Source organism: Conger conger, chromosome 8 (genome assembly GCF_963514075.1).
Source record: "Conger conger chromosome 8, fConCon1.1, whole genome shotgun sequence".
Taxonomy (NCBI): Eukaryota; Metazoa; Chordata; class Actinopteri; order Anguilliformes; family Congridae; genus Conger; species Conger conger.
Genome location: NC_083767.1, coordinates 23,243,291 through 23,259,082, shown reverse-complemented (window position 1 = coordinate 23,259,082; position 15,792 = coordinate 23,243,291). Strand labels below are relative to the sequence as shown.

The 15,792-nt window shown below is 38.3% G+C and overlaps 1 protein-coding gene across 1 annotated transcript; it reads right to left on the bottom strand.

Annotated features, from left to right (window-relative positions):
* Positions 1–3,303: 3,303 nt before the first annotated feature.
* fgf24 (fibroblast growth factor 24) lies at positions 3,304–15,431 on the bottom strand. Its single transcript, XM_061252566.1, has 5 exons — positions 15,400–15,431; positions 15,203–15,239; positions 10,276–10,453; positions 5,182–5,288; positions 3,304–3,582 (listed from the first exon to the last, which is right to left on the bottom strand). The coding sequence occupies exons 1-5, from the start codon at positions 15,429–15,431 to the stop codon at positions 3,304–3,306; spliced, it is 633 nt and encodes a 210-aa protein (XP_061108550.1).
* Between the last annotated feature and the right edge of the window lie 361 nt (positions 15,432–15,792).

The following is a 15,792-nucleotide window of genomic DNA, read 5'->3' as shown; positions in this document are numbered from 1 at the left end:
ATCTTCATTCTGACATCCTTGGACAACAGTTCAGAGGAGCCCATGGTTGTTAACACCAGACAGAACAGCCACAGCAGTTGGGTACTATAAAGTCATGCATGGCGTTCAGCCCTGGAATTATATGAATCTGATTCATTGAAGCCCTAACAAGAAAATCACCTGGGTCTGGCCTTCGTAATAATCTTTTTTTAAAGTAACAAAGAATCATCTAAATGGATTCCCAAACTCTTGCACAGGGCCCTTTTCCTTTTTTATCATTTATAAAAAAGTAATCTTGCTTTAAAATGTGCAGAAAGGTCTCATGTTTACAATTCAGGTTTGCTTCTGTTCACCAACATTGTAAAAGGCTTTTTGACGAGGGGTTCCCACATTTTTGAATACGGTCTATACCATGAATTCAGTATCTAAATGAGCAAATGCTTAATACATCCCATAATAGCGTGTACTGTAGTGTAATGCACATGTTTCTGCGGTTTCGCTGAGTGAATTCGCGAGGTGACTTTTCTGACTTTGTAGGGGGGGGGAGGAGGCAGAGGCACGGGTCCAAACACAGTCTAATAGATGGGGAGAGGGCTTTTTAAGGGCGGGTGTCTTACCACACTGTTAGGAAGTATAATGGGCCTATCTCGTGCAGTCTGCAGTGTGTTTACATATTTTGAGACATGCTCACACTCAAATCAAATCCCCGGAAATAAATACCTCATCAATACTAAATTTATAGAAAGGTTTTGCCTGAATAACACCTTCAACACTCATCCAGTGTACTCAAGTTACGTATGCAATAGTGAGCAAGTAAGCTAATTTGGATGCTACTCCTGTATCAGGTGCAGCTACCATCAATCACTGACCAGGCCAATCAAAAGGCACATCACTCCATAGCAAAACACTCAATCAGCAAATCACTGGTCAGACATAGCAGCTGTGCTATTTTGGATTGCATGTCACCTCTCCCATCGATAGTTTTGAATACCAGCTAATGGAGGGGTTGATACCACACTGTTTTGCACCATGAAGATGGCAAAGATCAATGAAAGAATGTATTCCTGAATTTTGCATCAGTAATGAAAGTGATGCTCTTACTCGTTCCACTATGCTTGCTTAGCATGTACCTTTTCATGATTTTGAATCAATACAGCTAGTTTTCCCTTGTAAAATCATTGGCAGAAAATGTAATTACACAAATTACTTATTTTTTAAATATAGTGTCTGCTTTATTAACAGAGGCCAAATAGATTCATCAAGTCGTATTTACAATGAAAGGCAATAAATATTTTATAATAGTCATTAAAAAAAATTTGCGTACATTTTTTTTAGATCTTAAATGTTTCACGTTGTTAGTAGCGTCACATACACAGTTTATTCAACAATGTCTGCCTGACAGCAGGTACGTATATAACATAACCCCACCTACATAGACTGAATCTTGTTAATCAGTGGCTGTCCAAATGTCTCAAGCAATCTCTGGTGCTCCAAAACTCTTTGTCTTCTGATAAATCTCTCTACTCAAACCTTTCAACAAGGAAAATGTTGCAGGGCCTGCTTCATACTTGGAGGATGTACAAAACTGTAAATATTGAGTAGCCTCCACCTGCTCTGGAGGGAAATGCTTCCGTCAGCATACTCACAGATTATGCATTTCCATTTCTGTGAGTGGGGGTTGAATTTACAGTCTAGTGGTTGGCTCAGGTGATAAGAGCAGTCGTCTGGTAGTCGGAGGGTTGGTGGTTCGATCCCGCCCTGGGTGTGTTGAAGTGTCCCTGAGCAAGACACCTAACCCACAATTGCTCCTGATGAACTGGTAATTGCATGGCAGCCAATCGCTGTTGGTGTGTCAATGGGTGAGAGGCATCAATTGTACAGCACTTTGGATAAAGGCGCTATATAAATGCAGATGATTTACCATATAAAACATTCTGTAAACATATCTGGACAAGAACAAACATACTTCTTTGTACCCCAATGTTCTTAGTGAATGGATATGTCAGCTGTAGCCAAGACATTCTTAAGAGAACGGCAACTTGACAGTGTCTATGTCAGAAATGAAGAGAATTGTTAGGGAGTAACCAAGGCAACTACTGGAGACAACTGATATCCTGCCTTTGGGAATATGTGTTTAAATTACTTGTCAGACTCAGCGCAAAATCCCTTGTCTGTGCACTCAAGCTTGGAAAATGAACCATGCACCATGAAAATGCATCGTAAAAAATATAAGTCTCGCCTTCCCTAAAGGTAATCCAGCAGACATACATATTTATGTTTTAATTTAACTGCTATAGTTTTGCAAGTCATTTAACTTGTAAGTTGGGGGTTGGTAGCTTCTAACTTGTAATACAATAGTTCCATGGATGTTTCCCTGTTAAGACGGGGGGAATGGCATATGGATGTTGTGAATTGGATATCATAAAATAACCAATGCATTCAGGTAGATGGAATGAAAATGCAATGAGAAGGTTGAGAACTTGTGTTTCTTTTTTTATGTTTCTTTTTAACTGTGCCACCCATAACAAAACAGTCAAAAAGTATATTGTTAAAGCATGGCTACTGTTCCAAAGTGTAGCAATACTTTCTCAGTCACTCCAACTTTCTGTTTACATGAGAGACTACTGTCACTTGCTGACACTGGGCATGTCCAAGCTCGTCCTTTTGAGCGGAATCATAGGTTGCAGAAAAATTCCAATAAACACATAATACAGTACACAGTGAGTTCAGAGCATTCCAGCCAGAAAAGCTCACTGGTCAAGCTGAAGGGTTATCATGTGGACCACATCCCAGAAGGAAAAAGCTGTTTCTTTTTAGTCTGTTTGTTTTTAAATAAATAATTGCACTTAAAGCTAAGCAGATACCTAAACAGTCTATGTCATATGTGGTAGTATCTTTGTCTGTTTTGGTCTCAATGGTGTCTGATCCCAGTGAAAAATATGGAATCTGTTCCTTTGTCTATCACTGTGGACCTCTCAGGATTTCCATAAACTTTTATGATAATCAACTATATAGCTATATATAGCTCCTGTTTTTAAGTTGTAGTCGCAGTTGAAAGGTGTTGGCTTGAGTTTTTTTTATCCATTAGCTACCCAGTATAAATAAATTGGCTGACAAATAATTAGTATAACAACCCAGAATCATTCAGCAGTTGTGAGATATTTAATGCTCCTCAAGTATAAAAATAAACATCTTTGTTAAAATTTCTTTTTTTCCTCTATTGTTGCTTTTCTTGTCATTTCAACAATTGTCTTAATAGTTTAAGGCAAAAAGGCTGTTGAGGTCTCCTTCAGCATCATCACTCTCTGTCCATCCCCTTGCCCCTCAGCTCGTTTTGGAGTTAGGTTTTAAGCGCCGTGCCCTACGTGTCCGTTTTGTTACTGTGGTAAAACGGAATTCCTCCAGTGGGTCCACTTTTCCCTTGGGGTGCCGTTTCATGAAATGAACTTCTTGCTGTGTCTGTGTCGTCCGCGAGCCTTTTTTGGGCCTTCCCTTCCGGTTGAAGCCCAAGTACCAGCCTTTGTACTTCGCAGACACCAGTGCTGTATAGTTGTTTTCCAAAAACTCTTCGATGAAGACACATTCCTGGTTTCTCCCGTTGAGCTGGGGGAGGGAGAAGAGGTGGACACAACATGTGAGTCAAACAGCAATCACCTCAGTATGGTATCACGCACTCACTGAAATCTACAACAATTATAATAATGGAGAGCAATAAACTTAGCCATGTTAAAACTGGCTATAGAAGAATTTCGCTAGCCACATTTCGCTAGCAAAGCATGCATGCAGTGTCAACTAAGGAATTAGCTAATGAATTAGTTAATTCCAAATCTGCTCCTGCTTTGAACTCCAGAAAAATCCTTCACGCAGCACAAACCAGAGACAGAAATAATTAATAAATTTGTATATTTACAGTGAATCAAAATGAAGCACCTCCTGTTATTTTCAGTCAAGCCAGAAAAGGCTGGAATTCACTATTCACAGTTGCAGGACTGTTATTCTTCCCCATTCAAAATGTGTTGTGGCCTGGCTTGCGTAAGGAGACAGAAACTAAACTAAACAATTCCACCTTAGAACCATCTGACAGTAACTTTGCAAGTGTGTCCATTTAAAGAGACACACTTCTCCTTCAGAGTTGGTTGACATTAGGGATACAAACCCAATGAATACCTAGAATGGAATCTGTGCATCTGTAGTTTGTAGATTTTAAATTAATTAACGGCAAATACATTTTCTTCATCCAGTTAACAATAGTCTTTTGTTGTCAGTAAATTGAGAAAGAAATGGGTGATCCAAAAGCCATTGCTATTTCCAGATGGCAATATTGAGACCATTGAATATTGATGATGAGACTTTCTAGCTAGCTAGCAACAAGAAAACAGTGATTTTCAAATCTCAGTTCCATGTCCTGTATCAAGTGATAATGTGCTTTGCATTAGAAAGTATCCTAAATGTCCAGTCAGATCACCAGATCATACATTAAAAAAGAATAAATAACACTGACAAAAAAATAGACTGGTCTTACCTTGCATAATTATGTATTTGTGGTTTCACACATGATAAAAATTAGTCTGGGGAGCATCCCATTTTCCAGCAATGAAAAATATGACAGCCATTATAAACAAGGACATTCTTGAAGTCTCGGACCAGTACATTTGTGGTACATGAAATGTAATTTGCCTTTGTTAGATAAAAACCAGAGAATAAACACATATTTTTTGTCCAAGAATATTGTCTCTATATTATTGTAGACTGAAGGTTAAGCACCTTGAATTGAAAGTCTTCTGGACTTATTCAGCAAAACCGGGTGTGGAATTAATAAATGACTTCAACAGAACATCAAAAAAGTATTTTGGGGTCTTGCCCAAAAACCACTTTACATCAAATGGTCACTGTTTTCATTGTAGAGGACCATTTAGAGCACCACAAAACGTTACAATAATAAGATTCTGATGCTATCAATGTTTTGTACTGTGATACTCTTCTCTCATAGTTATGAAACATCCAAGTGTCTCTTTATTGTTTCTAGTATGTTTATCATTAAACATTTTCTGGTAGAAAGTTATGTACAAATGCATTTGTGTAGCTTGTGTTTGTCACAGACATTGGACATTGGAAAAAACCAAAACCATAACTCGAAATACCCATGGGATGATTCCCCGATGCATGATATATTTCACCCTGAAAATTCCAGGCGGGATTTACCTTTCCAATGATTTTTCCATTTTTATTCATGCAGATGTAGTAGCCACTCTCCTTCCCTTTTATTCGGATGTGGCTCCCGAAGGTTTCTGTCTCAACCACAAGGAGAGCTGCAAAGCAAGAGAAGTAGACATTAACTTCAACAATTCAAGGCAAAAAAGAACAGAATGAATGAAGTCAACCATACAGTGGCACATCTTACAATAAAGTCATTAGAGGATACTTAAGTCTATAAGTTAAAATGTGTATATATCACCTTATAAATAACCTAAATCTTTCTATAAACAAGCCATTTCTGTTAGAATATTTGTTAAGCTTCAGCACAAATGTTCTTCTCAGCACTATATTCATAACAGAGGCTTGTGATTTCAGGTCCTTCCCCACAAGCTAAATCAAACAAATTGATCCTGAATTAGCAACTATTTTATTGCCTAGTTAACTCAGGTTCCAGGTTTACTGAATCTACATCCTCTTTTCTCTTCTCACGAATGTAATTGATAATTTATTTGTGTTGACTTCCAAATTAGTATGCATGTATGTTCTGCAGAGCAGGTACAGTACTACGATGTTAGCTAAAATAATCTTATTGAACAGCACATTCCACAGAATATTTCACAAGGGAATAAAGCAAGGCCAGTTAGTGTCTACAGGTGATGGCGACCTAGCTGTTCCCCTGTCACTAACTGCTTGTGTAAAGCCTCAAGGCCCACAGACCACCCCCCACCTCTCTCAACGGAAGAGAGATCTGCTTGAACTTTCATGAGCAGCTTGGGGATTATATTTCAAGGTCTCTGTAGTCCATGTTCACTCAATTAAAAGGTTAAAGATGCTCTGTCTGTTTAACACACTGGAGCTATAGAGTGTAGCTTCAAACACGCACACACACACACACACACACACACACACACACACACACACTTCCTACAGCAAACCAAATCTATTTGGGAGGTACTACTGAACTGGACTCAGCCAGATTCTCCTTCAGACAAGGTGGGCCTAGTGTTGTGAAATGGAGCAAATCCCTGAGAGCAAGGGAGGACTGGTGCATTTTTTCACGCCAGAATGATATCATGTTTTAAAACCTCATTTCTGCTTTGACGTAAGTGGAAATTTTCACCATGTGCTGAATGAAGGCCGACCTAAGAAGGCTGATGCTAACTTCTGCAGCTGACTCTCTACAATGCAAGTGACAATGGTGTCAAAGGGAAATGCTATGCACACTCTCACAACAAGTCATCATCAGACAGATATTTGTTTCAGTACTAATTCCATCATTTAATTCACTTCAGATTTCTAATCACTGGAATAATATCCATACATGGACCACATATTTTCTCACAGTGTCTTCTGTTGTCCTACAAACTGTGTCTAATCTCAGGAGATTTATCTGTGAGACATCAATGTTATTTTTTATACAGGATTAGATTTCTCTGTTCACTCTAATAGGAAGCTCTGGCTTGCTGAGTTGAGTTTTAGACACAGAGCACTCATTTGTGAAACTCAGCTCACATTGTAAAAGCAAATCAATTTTAAACTGTCCTCTACATGAAGCCTTCATCATAATATACAATGGTACAGCCTCAAAAGCCACATTATAAGTTGGCTCTAAAGGCTTTTACTTACACGATTTGTGAACACGGTGGCAGAGAACCATCTTCATTGACACCTAAACAAAAGTTTGGATTTGTAGCTTTGGCACATTTGATAGTTTTCAACCAATATGTTGATCTTTGATGCTAGTCTACTTCCAGTTCTTTAGGGTCTTTGAGGCATTTTGGTAGAAGAGACCTGCCCATGTTACACACACATTTTGATCACTATACCCAGTTGAAGTCAGAGTCACAGTACTGCATCTCAGCCAATACTACTTCCGCACAGCCCAGTATTACTTAATGTCAGCAAGTCTCTAACTATGAATGCAGACCACTGGCAAACATGTCTGTACCACACAGCACCATTGAGTGTCTCTGTCACTGAACAGACCACCAGTCAACAACATCACTGAATACAGACTACTAGCAATAAACATGTATGTGCTGCTGAGCATTGCTATAAACCAGCATGTCTTTATCTATTAATACAGACCCACAGCAGTCAACACACCCATACCAACCAACACTACTGAACCACAGACCATCAGATTTCCTGCCCCACCGACTACTAATTAGTCTATAATATGTGTCTATACTAGCCAGCACTATCATAGATTTGTGGTAGGTAAAAGTTTGGGAACCCCAGGTCAAATTACATTTTGAGTTGATTTTCTAAATGAAAAGAATCTTCTGCAGGGAACACACTCAAATGTGACACTGTGCTGTCAGTCCGTACACAGTGTCATCTTCTTTGGAAAGCACAGCTTCCAAACAATTCTAACACATCTGACACTTTTTATATTCTTCCTTGAGGACGTTTTCCTCACTCTTCCTTGTAGAACTCTTCCAGAAATATTCTTAGGTCTTCTTGCATACACTGCATGTTTGGGGCCTCCATTAATCCATTAATTAAAACATTAATCTTGTGTTCCTTTAAGTAGATCATGGTTGATTCTGATGGATGTATTGGATCCTTGTCTTGTTGAAATATTCAGTTTTATAAATATTCTTCACTGATTCTTGGATTTGTTGCTGTTTAGTTGAATTCATTCTTTCATCCACCAGTGCAATGTTTCCTGTAGATGTTCACTTTTCTGCAGAGATGGCAGGAAAAGTTCCTGTCTAACAATTCTTCCATGCAGATCATTTTTGTTTAAGCATGAAGCACAATGAACCAGCGCACTACCGCTCCATTGTCAGCTAAACGTTTCCACTGGTCCTTTGCATTGATATGTGGGTTCTGCTTTGCATACCAGACCAGTCTCTGAGCTGTTCTATCAGAGATTGTTCTCGATCTTGCCTTGACCTCAACAGTTCCACTCATCTTCCATTTCATAATGATGTTTCTGATAATGGAATTCCCAAGCTGGAAGCATTTAAATATCTTCTTATTGTCTTCTGATAATTTGTAAGAGTCAATTATTTTTAGGTCATCCTTCAGCTGCTGACAGGGGACCATGGTTGTCAAAGCAAGCACAAGATGCTGATACGTTAAAAGAGTCAGAGTAAGTATTAAGCTATTGCATTGTCTTCACCTGGTGTAATTGGCCTAATGAGTCAATCAAGCTTTGAGAAACTTTGAATGGAAACAAAAAGTGTTGTGCATTGAATATATTAATTTGCAGGAATATGTCATGTTCAAGTTAATACCCTGTAGAGATTCTGTTAAGTTTTTTTCATTTCGAGATTCAATAAAACAAGAAATTTCACCAGGGGTGCCCAAACCTTTTTCATACCACTGTATGACACATTACTAAACATAAACACACAAAATAGTGCTAACATTCATTGTCATTCACAGCCCAGCAACATAAACATAAGCCCAACTATCCCACAAACCACTACTCCACTCAGCTTTTGTGAATACAAGCCCAGCAGACAACAGCAGAAAATGATATCTACTGCTGAACACCATTTAACTCACGTGAGCATGTAAGCACCTTTTGTATGCCCTGTTTAACATATTACATTACATGTAATTTGGCTGATGCTTTTATCCAAAGCAACTTACAGTTGATTAGACTATGCAGGAGACAATCCTCTGGAGCAACGCAGTGTTAAGGGCCTTGCTCAAGGGCTGTGGGGATCTTATTGTGGCTACACCAGGGATTGACCCACCGACCTTGCGGGTCCCAGTGATGTACCTTAACCACTACGCTACAGGCTGCCCGAACATTTACTGCAACATTTGAACAGAGGTTATTCTAAGATGCAGTCCAGTAGTTTGATGAATGAGTTGCATGGTGAAAGAGGAACAATTGCCAAATGTTTTAACCTGTGGGGGAAAGGCAATTTTTCCTTTAAGATTTTTCAAAACTTGATAAATGCCCACCCACCGTGGCAAACAGAACAAACTTTTATCTGCAAATGCTTGAGTTGAAAAAAGGGCGAGAAGTCTACCGTAAATTTGGAGCACTTCAACTGATTAGATTCCAGTTGTTTCATCTCCCCTATGATTTGTACACAGTGAAGCACATTCATAGTATTTTCACACGATACTCCACATTGCCATTTCAGCTGCTTTGGCTCTGAAGAATGTTCTCGTAATAATAATCTCTAAATATCCAAACATTGTCAGACAGCAGAAATGATTTTTATATTGTCGTCAGTGAAGTTTGAAACGATACAGATTTCAGAAAAGTAAAAAAAAAAAGAAGTTTGGCGGCCTACTTAGCCCTGGAATTTAAATTAAATGGATTTTCCCTCTCAAACTCTACTATATTTCTTCAGCAGTTTGTAATTACACTGTCTTAACACTGCTGCCTTGAGAAAATGGTATTGCATTGTTAATTGTCTTGCAGAGTTAACTATATTTTACAGCAGTGTGTATTAAACAGATATGCTTTGTCCTTATTGACAACAGAAGTACATGTATTTAATGAGGGACAGGGTAGAGAACCAGTTCCAAAAAATTACTGTCATGCTTAAACGGTTCAGTTTCCTACAATAATGAACACTGCTTTCAATCACATTGACGACTCAACAGTGCTCTGAGAGGGACTGAATGGTGTCATGTTATAGAGTCATCACAAGAGTTATATCATATGTTTTAAGCACACACTAATGCAGCTGAGATTGTAAATGGACCAAATATAAAATGGATAAACGCCTACAGCCAATCAGCTAAGACTCCCGCCAACTAACCATATATGACACCTGAGAATTCAGGAACGTCTTTATTACCATAGATTACATAGGTTTTTTTTCTTTCCACAAGTCAAGCAGCCATTGGTGTAATTATATGAATAAGTGCCCTCTTGGTTTGACCTAGACCATTGGGATGGATATTGGGAGAGGTCAAGGAGGGGGGTGGTGTTTGTACTTGGCCACAAGTTTCTGATAAGATTAAACCAATGAATAATCTTGAGTGATAGCTTCAACAGGGTAACAGCAGTTTAGATTCACCGCTGGACAGCTAAGGCTGAGCTGTTGTTGCAGTTAAATTGCAGGTAAACACCCTTGCTATGCCGCCCCTGCCCACAGCTGCGCAGGAACACTCCCGTACCATACTTGCCCCCATCGTCCCCGTTGGCGTTGATCTTCTTTCCAAGGATCTGCACGTGCTTCCCAGTGGTGCGGCTGTACAGCTGATAGATCCGGATCTGCTTTCGGCTCAGGTCATCCGGGTTTCTCGTGTGGTTCTCTATGTAAAACCGGAAATCAGCCGAACTTTGCTGAGATTCCTATAAGGGAATATACAGCATTAAATGTCTAAGCATATGCATACTTTTTTTTTGTTATCATGAATCTGATTTTAGGTTTGCTGGGAAAATAATTCATTTTAAATACACTATTTGAAAATGAGACCTAGTCTAGAACCAGGTTGGGGGCCTGTACAAATCTGACCTATAAATGCTGAGTGCATCAAAACAAACATTATCCCTGTGCCTTTTTAACCCTAAACTCACAAAGTAACTTGGCAACAGTAAGGCCCATTTACATTACATTAAAGGCATTTAGCAGATGCTCTTATCCAGAACAACGTACAATGAAGTGCAAATCAAACCCAGGGACAAGTACGTTCAGGACCCTAGAGGAAAGTACAGTTCCGAGTCCTAGCATGATCACATAGATACAAATTGAACCCTTGAAGAATACCAACTTACCAAGTAGCATATCACAGTTGGCAGCTAGAAAACCCTGAGCACTACAACAACTATGCAAAAGTGCTATTATAATCTATGGCATACACATAACTATACAAAAGTGCTATTATAATCTATGGCATACACATAACTATACAAAAGTGCTATTATAATCTATGGCATACACATAACTATACATAAGTGCTATTATAATCTATGGCATACACAAGGCTAATTATGGTAGTGAGGTAGTAAAGTAGTGAGCCCAGTAATGGCAACACAATTTTGAGATGCAGAAGCAAACGTGTAAAACTCTTCGACATACTAAGAGGAATGACAGTTGCACAATGCACACTGTAACATTTGTGTATATTGTTTTTTGCAGAAGCAGCTGATTAAACGTCGTGGGAGCAGTGTCACGTTCCCACTGCCAGGTGCCTGGCAATTATACACCTGAAGCATCCAGACTAATAACACTGTCATCAAACAAGTATCTGCTGAAGGTCGCAATCAAGCACACAAAGCTCGGCGAGTGTCATAAATCAGCCGTGCGTTCTGCAGATACGCAAGAGTCGGAAACGGCATGTGGCAAGAAAGACTTTGCCTTGGGGTGATGGGGGAGTGCTCTTCATTCCACACAATTCATATATCTTAGAGAATATAGAATTTGTATATCTTTGGATTGCTTTGCTTTATGAATTTAATCAGCCAGTCGGCATATTAAAAACCTGTGGATGTCCAACAAAGGTGTCCACTAAGACATGTTGTCTGTATCTACACTTAGCTGCTTCTGCCTACCCATCCCTGTGCGAACAAGAAAGAAAATGTATGTTTTTCAACTCCAGGAATTTCAATCCAGGCCAAGATTCAGTTCCCCAGCTGTATCGTGTGGTAATTACACGGTAATGGCCTTTCATGTGGATGTTCTCAGGTGGCTAATTATATACACATTACATACTCAGACTCCTTGTTATTTTAACCTCAGCAAATTAATGACATTTACCAAATCAGAAAGGAAATATGCTCCCGCTAGAACAAATCTTTAAAGCTAAGAAGAAAAGAATCCATGTCCATTCGCAGTCCACCCAGGCTCCCTGGGCAGCTTGGAGCCTATTGTCTCCCATGACCCAAAGTCAGACAACCACAGTACAATGCCACGCTTTCATAGAGCATTTCAGCTGTAAGTATCTAATGCTGAGGGTAAACCATCACATACAAGAAACAATGACACATCCCAGGTGAAAAAGCTTCATGTTATCAAAAATGTTTTTTTTCAAAAGAACGGAGTAAGTTTCCATTGCCGTTCACCCATGGACTTTAAATAGGTAAACAAACAATTAACTAAAATTTGAATTCATTAATATAAATGGAGAGCCAAAAACCACAAATAAAAAGCTAAGAATGCAGTAGTAGATTATTACATGTTATTGCGTATCTGTTGTTAAATCAAAAATGCATAAACACATTGTGTAGGGATGTCCTTTAAATGCATTTTAATGTAAATCTTAAATCCAATTTTAGAGTGTTATGAAAGCTACTCTCATTGGTAGGGAATCTCAAACAAATCATTTAAGGAGTGAGCAATGCCAGTTAATGTATTTCATAAATAAGAAACTGCAGAAGCAGGGCACAAGAGAAGGTAGAATATCATCCAATGCACAGCTTCCCTGACCACTCACTGTCTTTGTCCTGACAGTTCTTTTCAGTTCTAATTCAAATTTCACAAAACGCTTTTGTATTGCCTTGATCCAACTGAAATGGATATGAATCGCCAATACATGCAGTTTTAAGTTAAAACAATACTAAAGTGTCTTCAAACTATGTTGCTTCATAGCCAAATAAGAAAGGTAAAATGTGTAGGACAGTTAGAAAAACTGGTGCCATAGCTGCATGGAAACTGGATTCATCCATGGATGGCAGGTGGTTTTTGTGCATATGAAATATTCCAGCTCACAGACCACAGAGAAACAGCCAGCACTTTTTTGCTCTTATACTGTAACATTCTGAAGTAGCAGGCAACTTTATGGCCTAAAAATATTAATTTCTAAATGGGTTTTCTTAGAATATAGGATGTAGTATATATTTTGCTTTTCCACAACATTAAATAATTCTCAGGTAATACATAAGATCATATTCCAAGGAACGCCAATTAGTCAACAAAAGCAATATTGTATCATGTGGCCAATGTGAAAACCACTAGAAGGATGCAAAGTAGTATAATTACTGACACAAAAGAGAAAAAATGTGACACTTATGTACACTATCCCATTGTTTTTGCCAATTCCTTTGGAACAAACAGAGCACATAGTTATACATAGCTTCTGCAAAAACGTCTTTACTATGAAATTTTGCCTTATCAATATTAGGTAGTGGCCTAAATGTCTACTTGGACATGTATGTCTGATGAGGAATGTCACATTGCCTGTGAGAAAAAATATCTCCCACAAAATATAGTTGACTGGCTTGCATACATTTAACGATTTCAGAAATCTGCTTTAAATTAGCTACAATATTTTGTCAAAATTAACAAAAAGCATTATATGGTAAAATGGCTTGTCATGTTGTAATGCATCTTTATCTCGCGCAGAATCTTATTGATGGAGATAACTTTTGAACTCTGACCCATATATAGCCGACGCTGTTCTGCAACTGAAACATGCATACGAGCGTTCAATGCATTCGGCTCTGTCAGTTCCAGTGTCTGCCATATTAATATGGAGGTTTGAGTATAAACAACATATACATCCATTGTTGGCCCAATTGAATTTCCCACGACATTCACAATTATGCTGAAGTTCAGTTGATGTAAATTCATGTGGTAAATTGTAAGACAGTGATAACCATTGGCAATTTTTTAAACAAGGGAAGGGAAGGGAAGGGGGAAGGTTTTGACCACAACAAAAACTCACAGTTCATTACGATTCAAACTTGCAAGATTCCGCATAAATGATTGCTAGTAGGACTAGGTGTTAAAGATGGTGTCCAAAACAACTCAATATTGCGCAATAAGGTCTGCTGTTCAAATATTTCAGTTGAATAAACATCGAACTGTCGAGAAGCCCAGAATCAATCAGGCGGTAAACGGGGTGTCAAATTGAGAGTGGGATGGATGCGCTTCTTCCTTCAACATATAGGCCTAGATTTAGTTTTTTTGAAACCTTTTTGAATTTTTGATAAAAGTAATCAATTGTATTTACAAAAAAGAAAACAAATTTGTCAATTTATGAACTTGATATTTGCTAAGTCTCTGCAACTGTCTCGAGTTCCCATTCTAGCCTATACGAATTCTTACAATTACGAATATTGTTGTCTCTGCGTTTACCTGCCTTGATGAATCCATACGCTGTCCCTCCCCCATCTTCACGTCGCTCTAATGTGAATAAGATAATGCATAGCGTGTGTGTGTGTGTGTGTGTGTGTGTGTGTGTGTGTGGTATTTATTAATAGGCTACAACTCCGTTCGTCACATGGGCCTTCCAATTTAACATAGGCCTATAAGTGTGCAGAAAATTATTATTTAACGGTGGAATTAAACAGGTCCAACTCATAATATCATTGAGAGAAATAGACAATAGGCTACTAAATAACCGTTTTCCTTTACAAAGTCTCCAAAACATATTATCATAATTCAATAGTTCAATAAATAATAATAATAATAATAATAATAATAATAATAACACCAGTTGTTATTATTAGTAGTAGTATTATTCTATGCTAATAATCATAATCATAATCATAATAATACGCCATTTAGATATACGACATATGCTATGCATCGTTCCGTAGTATCTCAATTAAATTAAATTATTTGGTCTCTTTGATAACTTGCTGTCAGCCTTAGCGTATTTCACAAGGATGTAACCCACACAGCCTTGTTATATAATATAAAAATAAACCATGTCATTATAAGTGTACATAAATCGTATCCAAGTTCCACTTGAATTACGTTTTAAAATAAAGCACTATTTAGTCTAAGCAACGGCCTAAATATATTATGTTTTAAGCACCCCCAAGTAGCGTATGCTTAAACAGTACATAACCACAAGCAAAGCTCTCAAATTCTCGTCCGTCATTCCCAGAATTAAAAGGTGCAATGAATGACCACCAAATTAACAATTCCACAGGCCAACGGGAAACAATCAAAAATGTATTTTTATTTTTTTACCAAATGACCTTTAAGATATTTGTGTTTTATGTGACCCTTACAAACCGCAGTAAATGAGTAGCACAGATGCAGCGCGTCTCCAATTACAATATCATTATGGTCCGTGTGGTTTATATAAAAGAATATCAAGAATAAAACAATAATAAGGTCAAGTGGAAGAGAAACAAGATTAATAATCCTACCTGTAGCTGGAAATAGAAGACCAGGAAATGTAAACACCTGGGGACACGGGGAAAGGAAGAATATAAATCACAGGTAATTACACGGAATTAATATGTATACCTGGACGACAACTTGCTAAAACCTAGCTTTTAGCGACTTCTATTGGCAAGAATGCACACGCTCGCGAAATCGAAAGGAATAAAAATGGAATCCTTACACGTAGATGAACCTTGAAGGAAGAAGAGACATCTTGAGTTTCTCAAATACACCTGTTTCCACCGTTTTAGAAAGCCCTGTGCAGGAAAGGTTGAGGACAACTCCGCCGATTGTCCTTAGGCGAAGTATCCCGGAGGAGCCGTGGAATCCCAGCTCCACGACAAATTTGCGAAGTAAAACGGAGTCCGAGTCTGCCGCATTAGGTGTTTCCGTGTTTTTGAAAAAATATCAGAAATTCTATTATTTTTTTCTCTTTCTTTTTCAAGTCAACATCCACGATCGCCGTAAATTGGAACGCGCAATATTTGCACAATGTGAAAAGATTCAATTTGCAACCCTTCTGTCTTGCAGGTTTCCCTTGTTTAGAAAATCCAATGTGTGCACCTTTATACCC

Excerpts from the sequence above, each read along its gene's own strand:
- fgf24 (XM_061252566.1), bottom strand. The coding sequence starts at position 15,431 with ATGTCTCTTCTTCCTTCAAGGTTCATCTACGT. Across the intron at positions 15,240-15,399 it reads CCTTCAAGGTTCATCTACGT|GTGTTTACATTTCCTGGTCT; the intron begins GTAAGGATTCCA and ends CCGTGTCCCCAG. Across the intron at positions 10,454-15,202 it reads TCTTCTATTTCCAGCTACAG|GAATCTCAGCAAAGTTCGGC; the intron begins GTAGGATTATTA and ends ATTCCCTTATAG.